At 44.8% G+C, this 7084-nt stretch overlaps 1 protein-coding gene across 1 annotated transcript in view; it reads right to left on the bottom strand.

Annotated features, from left to right (window-relative positions):
- Positions 1–2911: 2911 nt before the first annotated feature.
- The window catches only part of Usp39 (ubiquitin specific peptidase 39), a 40037-nt gene continuing 35864 nt past the window's right edge, over positions 2912–7084 (bottom strand). The window contains exons 11-13 of the mRNA XM_008840290.2: positions 6463–6598; positions 4155–4241; positions 2912–3370 (exon numbers count right to left, since the gene is read on the bottom strand). Coding sequence (XP_008838512.1) covers positions 3323–3370; positions 4155–4241; positions 6463–6598 — 271 coding nt within the window. The 3' untranslated portion in view covers positions 2912–3322. The remainder of the gene's footprint in view (positions 3371–4154; positions 4242–6462; positions 6599–7084) is intronic.

Here is a 7084-nt window from a genome sequence, read left to right as displayed (position 1 = left end):
TGAGACAGGGTCTCCCTGTACAGGCTGGCCTTAACTCACAGAGATCTGTTTGCCTCTGCCTCCCGAGTGCTGGGATTAAAGGCGTATACCACCACACCTGACCAATCCCTATTTATTTTTAATACCTACTTTTTTTTTGGGGGGGGGGCATGTGTAGAGGTCGGAGGACAACTTGTAGGAGTTATTTCTCTCCTTCCACCTTATGGATCTCATGATCAAACACATCATCAGGCTTGGCAACACTTTATCCACTGCCCTCCTCCCCCAATTCTTAAAAAATAGATAACCAAGAGCTGAAAAGATGACTCAGTGGTTAAGAGCACTTGCTCTTGTAGAGGACCTGGGTTTGGTTCTCAGCACCCATGTGGAAGCTAACAACTGTCCATTAACTCCAGTTCCAGGGGATCTGACACTCTCTTCTGGCCTCTGCAGGCATTGCTCACACATGATACACTTATATACATGGAGGCAAAACACTCAAAAACATAATATAGAAATAATAAATTCAAAAGCAACCAGAGACAGAGAAAGAGAAGGGAGGGACAGAAGAGAGACAGGAGAGAGGGAAAAAAGTAAAAATAAAAAGCCTGGCATGGTAGCTCAAGATTATAAATCAAACACTGGGGAAACTAAGGCAAAAGGATCACCATGAGTTCGAGGCCACGTGAACTACGGGAGTTTCAGGCCAGCATAAACTAATGATACCCTGGCTCAAAACCACCACCACCAAAGAAATAAAGAGAAATACAAAAGAAAATCAGATTTCTTTTGGCTCAGTGAAGAGTGTTTGCCACACAAGAATGAAAACCTGAGTTGAAATTCCTAGCAGCCATGTAGAAAGCTGGGTATGGCTATACATACACCTGTAACCCCAGCACTGTTGGGGCAGAGACAGAACTGCTATGCCCACAGCCTAGCCCCAGATTCAGTAAGAGATCTGTCTCAAAGGAATAAGGTGGAGCGTGATAGAGCAGAACACCAGACATCCTTCCTTGGCCTCCACAGCATGGATAGGTACAACCACATGCACAGACATTATGCACATATACCCCCCCACACACACATACATACAAGGAATATAAAAAGATGACTCCTGGATAAATTTTCAGTATATGTAAAGGATGGATGGTAGAGTCTTTAGCCCTTAATTTTTTTTTTTTTTTTTTTTTTTTTTTTTTTTGAGGTAGGCTCTTATGTAGCCCATTCTGGCTTCAAACTCACTATGAAGCCAGAGATGACAGTCAACTTCTGATCCTCCTGTCTATACCTACCAAGTGCTAGGATTACAGACAGGCCACCACACCTGATTAATGTGGTGCTGTGGATGAAACTCAGAGCTTCATACATGCTTAGCAAACACTCTAGAAATCAGCCACATTCCCAGGTCAGAAACACCGTCCGGAACCATCAATGTTAAGTTTGAGCTGACTTCAAGACATCAAAAAGCAAATCAAAAAAGCAGCTGGCTTTAAAGATCAAGAATTCAGAGAAGGGCTGGAGATATGGCTCAGTGGTTAAGAGCACTTGCTTCTCTTGCAAGACCTGGGTTCAGTTTCTAGCATCCACATGGAAGCTAACAACTGTCTGTAACTTCAGATCCAGGGGAATCCAACACCCTCTTCAGGCCCCCTCAGGCACTGCATGTACACTGTGCACTATGTATAAGCAAAATATACACATAAAAAAAAAAAAAAAGAATTCAGAGCAGTCTGGGATTAAGATTTGCCTATGAGAGGCTAGAGAGATGGCTCAGCAGTTAAAAGCACGAACTGCTCTTGCAGGACCCAGTTTGGTTCCCAGCATCCTCATGGCAGCTAACAATCATCTGTGACTCCAGTTCCAGGGGATCTTGTGCCCTCTTCTGGCCTCCATGGGCATACATGCAAGTAAAACACTCAACACACAAAAAACAAAAATTTTTTAAATGACTTGCTTATGAGGCATCTCCCTGAGTGACAAGTGGAACTACAAGCACAGATGAAATGGTCTCAGGGAGAAGAGGGCACTGTGTAGCACCAAGCCTTGAGAAAGCCCAACTGTTAACTGTAAAGGAATACATGAAAACCTACTCAGTGCTGTGTTCTAGATGTAATGGGCCACAGTCACAGAAGCACTCAGCATCAAGAGAATGTACTAAGGAGGGAGAAGTGTACTGCAAGCCCAGCACTCAGGAGACCATGGCAGGAGGATGACCTGGGCTACATGGCAGGACCCTGTATCAAAACCAAAACCAAAACCAAAAAGAAGATGCTGTCTGTCAGCTTTTTTACATCTTAGGTCTGTCCTGGTGCTCCTGTCACAGCTACAAGCTACTAAGTCAATGGCTGAGCTTGCCAGTTTTTCTGCCCAATTCCTCTAAGTCAGCCTTTGCTCTGGGCTCCCCATCAGTCTGGCTTAGACTTGCTCAGAATTGCACTGCAGTGAGCAGCCCTCCTAATTCTTTTATTTCTCTTCCATTCCAGAGCTGCACTACAGTGTGAAATTGCCCACCACTAGTCTTCTAATGAGGCACACTAATTTATCTTTTTTTTTTTTTTTTTTTTTTTTTTTTTTGGTCTTTTTGAGACAGGGTCTCCCTGTAGCCCCAGCTGTCCTGGAACTACGTAGACCAGGCTGGCCTTGAACTCACACAGATCCACCTGCCTCTGCCTCCCAAGTTCTGGGATTAAAGGCGTGTGCCACCAATGCCCGGCTAATTTATCATTTTTAGTCAGATATTTTGTTACTTAAGAGACAAATGCATCTCAAATGATGCACCACCCACAAGCTGACAGGAAGAGGCAATGATGTCCACAAAATGACAGACTGCATGTGTGTGTGTGTGTGTGTGTGTGTGTGTGTGTGTATAAGATTAAATAGGAAAATAAATTTCTTGGTAAGTCTATGTGAGGTATATAAAACAAGAAGCTGGTTTAAAAATAGGATATTTAATCCAAAACACCTATGAGGAGATGAAGGGAACTATAGGAAAACACATCTCCTATGAGAGACAGAATGCTGCTGGCCTCGTGCTTATTCCTAGAATCTCAAGGCTTCATGTTTGTGAGGAATTATTTGGCCTTGGATACTCAAAACAATTCAAATAAATGGCATCCACCTGTAAGAGTTCTGTCTGCTGAGGCTGGAAAGAAGCTGGATGGGAAGGAGAAAGGCGCTTCACCTGCAACAAGCTAATCAGGGCTCCTTGATGCCCTGATGTAGTCAGAACCCACAAGAACTAGGATGGTCCAGAACCTTCCAGTCAGACCATGTTCAGCTTCAGCTTCAGTATTCTCTTTACCAGCCTCAGTCAAAGCCGAGAGCAAAGCCCCAGACACATCTTTCAAGCCCCCTGCTGGTTGGTTTCATCGTTATCCCGCCTCTTCCAAATCTGTCAGAAATGAAACCAGACATTGATGAGCTGGTTAGAAGCTCTTCAGCAACAGTCAGTTACCAACTACTATTCTGTGCCAGGCAGTAGACAACCTGTCATTCTACTGACATATGTGCTACATCCTTCTGAAAATGATTCACAGCCTTCCAGAATACTCCCTTTAATTCCATTTTCATTTTTCCACTGATCCTCAACTTTTCTTCCATTCTTAAAAAATAAAAATGCCTAGAGAGCTAGAGGTGTGGCTCAGTGAAAAGACCACTGAGAAAACACCCAGGATGTGCATCCAGAACATGAATCACTGCTCTTTCTCAAGGCTGTGGTTTCTCTTAATCTCAACCCTCCTTCTTCCACCAGGCTCTGTAACAGTTACAAAAGAAAAAAGAGCTCTCAGTGCAGAAGAGAAGACAATCAATGCAACATAGTTGGCATTCCCAAAGTCAGAGAAAGCACAGGGGCCACACAAAAAAAAGTGACACAAAAAGAGTGTCCACTGATTCTACTGGTCTCGGGGAGACAGTTGGCACAGCCGCACAGTCATCCTCCCTGAGAGCTCAGGTTCTTCCTCCTCAAAAATTATGCTACACACCTCTGCAAAACTCCCAAGGCCAGAACACAGGCCTCTTTGCTCACTTGTAGATTACCACTCTTCCCTATTCTTTTCTGAAAATCTGACTTTCAGAGCCACATAATCTGCCCCACCCACCCACTCACTCTTGAGGCACCTGGGTCTCAAGCAAGGCTCTATGAAATTCTACTGCCTGCCTTGGCCCACACCCACCTGAATGTAAGCCTCGGACAGAGTGATCATCTGGGGGAGGATGTCAGTCACCTGGAGGTCTTGTAATTCATACCACTTGCCAGTCCCCTGCAGAAAATATGAAGGGCCGGGTTAATCTGCTCTCCCAAATCACAAGGGTGTAAAAAGGATCATAGCCAAAAGTCAGAAAAATCAGAATGGTCACTAGACCCAACCAACAAGAGTCATGAGGTGGACGGTCTGTGATCTTGGCTAGGCCTGATCCACTTAATAGTTTTAGCCAACAAGTCTCTGAAGTACAATGGGGATCCCAAACATTTTTGGCTTTTTTATTTTGGACAGGCAAGATCTTACATAGACCAGGCTAGCATCAAACTTTTTTTAAAAATATTTTATTAATTTATTTTATGTGTATTTGTATATTGCCTGCATGTAGGTAAGTACACCTATGTCATGCAATGCCCATGAGGAACAGAAGAGGATGTCGGATCTCCTGGAACTGGAGTTCGGGACAGTTGTTAGGTGCCATGTGGGTGCTGGGATTCAAACCTGGGTCTTCTGCAAGAACAGCCAGTGTTCTTAACTGCTGAGCCATCTCTCCAGCCCCAGCATCAATTTCTTTGTAGCCATGGATGACCTTGAAGTTCTGATCCTCCTGCTTCTACCTCCTGAATGCTAGGATGAGAGATTTATGCTCCCCAAGCCATTTATGTGGTGCCTGGGATCGAACTTAAGGTTTTATGCATACTAGACAAGTACTCTACCAACTGAGCTGTATCTTCAGCCCCACTTCTAAATTTTTTTAAGGAGAATTTAGATGGGTACTCAAGAGAAGAGAGAGGAGGCCCTCCAATTTCAAATGTCTCTTTCCTGTTCAGAAAGGGTAATCTAGGGGGCTGGAGAGATGGCTCAGCAGTTGGGAGCACTGACTGTTCCCGTAGAGGACCTGGGTTCAACTCCCAGCATCTATATGGTAGCTAACAACAATCAGTAACTCCAATTCCAGGAGATTTGACACCTTCTTCTGAGCTCCTCAGGCATTACGCAACACAGTGCACTTACATACATGTAGGCAATACACTCACACACATAAAATAAAAATAAAATATGTTTTTAGAAAAAAAGGGTAATCTATCTGGGCATGGTGGCACACTCCTGTAGTCCCAGCACTCAGGAGGCAGAGGCAGGCGGATCTCTGTGAGCTCAAGGCCAGCCAGGTCTACATAGTGAGTTCTAGGACAGCTGGGGCTACAGGGAGACCCTGCTTCAAAAAGACAAAAACAAAAAACAAATGGAGCTGGCATTAGGAACCTAAGCATGAACATTCTCTTCCTCCTCTACACCCTCAGCCCAGAGAAAGCAGCAATAAAGAAAGAGCAACCTAGCTGGGTGTGGTGCATGCCTTTAATCCCAGCACTTGGGAGGCAGAGGCAGGCAGATCTCTGTGAGTTCCAGGCCAGCCTGGTTTACATAGTGAGTTCCAAGCCAGCTGGGGCTAGAGAGAGCCTGTCTCAAAAAGGAAAAAAAAAAAAAACTTGTGCTAGCAAATATTCCTCAAGTATGTGTTTTGCTTTCAGCTTGAGACAAATAAAAAGCATTTTTGAGCTGGAAGCTGAGCCTCTAGCTGGGTATGGTGGCAACATATCTGTAGTCCTAGCACTTGGGAGGCTGAGATAAGTGCAGGATTCCCTCAAGTTCACAGTCAGCCTGGGCTACAATGTGAGACTCTATTTCAAAAGCACCATGACAAAAACAAAAAAGGAACCTCTAAATCAATACTTTCCAAATGGTAATTCCACAGCCATCCAAGGGCCTTGTTAAACCGCAGGTTCTGATGCAGCAGGTTTGGGGAGGCTGGGTTCTGCCATTCTAACAAGGCTCAGATGACGCTACATTGCTGCTGGGCTGAGGATCTGACTCAGTGCTGGGGCTCTGGTCCTATTTAGCTACAAGCTCCAGGGACCTTCAGAACACTGTAACACCTCACTCTAGAGCCACATAACCTAAAGCAGAGTCTCTTAACCATAATGCTGATCGCTGTTTGGAGCCAGGTTAAGTGTGTTGCAGGAGATGGTTCAGTTGTAGGATCTGTGACATCATCCTTGACCAAACTGAAAGCTAGTGTTCTATTATAACCCAGGCATTAAGACTTTAGAAAGGTTCCTGGTGTGTCTGTCCAATGTGCAGTCAAAACTGAGAGCCACTGCCTTTTATGGTCGATGGCTCCATTACTTTCAGAGTTCTGAAGCCAGGTCAACAAAGGGCCTGAAATACCACAGAACAATGCCTATTTTTGCCTCTCAGTGCCATGATGGTTAGGACCACTCACATGATGAAGCACATGGATCCGGTAGGAGCCCTCAGAGGGCTTGCCATCGTGCACGATGTTGGCAATGAGGTCGTAAGTGGTATTCTTGTGGACAGCTTGTACTTCTTCAGACAAGTATTCTCTCAGATCCACATTTCTGGGGATGACAAAAAATAAAGACAGACTATCAGACTACGGCTGCAAAGTTAAAGAACTATCTTACACAAATGGACCACAGAGCTGTTAATCCTTAATCCTGGGCAAGCTTGCAGAGCCACTGAAGTTCAGGTGAGTTGGAATTTATGCTTTCCAACAGCAACAAGCTATACCAGAAAAGCACCCTTTAGAAGCACATCTGAGGGGCTGGAGAGATGGCTCAGCAGTTAAGAGCACTGGTTCCTCTTGCAGGGGATCCGGGTTTGATTCCCAGCACCACTAACAACCATTCATAACTCCTGTTCCAGGGGATCCAATGCCCTCTTCTGACCTCTGTAGAAATTGCACGACACGAGTGCACTTGCACACAAGCAGGCAATATACTCATACACAGAAAATTCAAACATTTTTTGTCTTTTTGAGACAGGGGCTCCCTGTAGTCCCAGCTGTCCTGGAACTCACTATGTAGACCAGGAGGGGGAAAAAA

Source organism: Nannospalax galili, unplaced genomic scaffold, assembly GCF_000622305.1.
Source record: "Nannospalax galili isolate Female #2095 unplaced genomic scaffold, S.galili_v1.0 scaffold279, whole genome shotgun sequence".
Taxonomy (NCBI): Eukaryota; Metazoa; Chordata; class Mammalia; order Rodentia; family Spalacidae; genus Nannospalax; species Nannospalax galili.
This window is presented reverse-complemented; position numbering and strand designations above follow the sequence as displayed.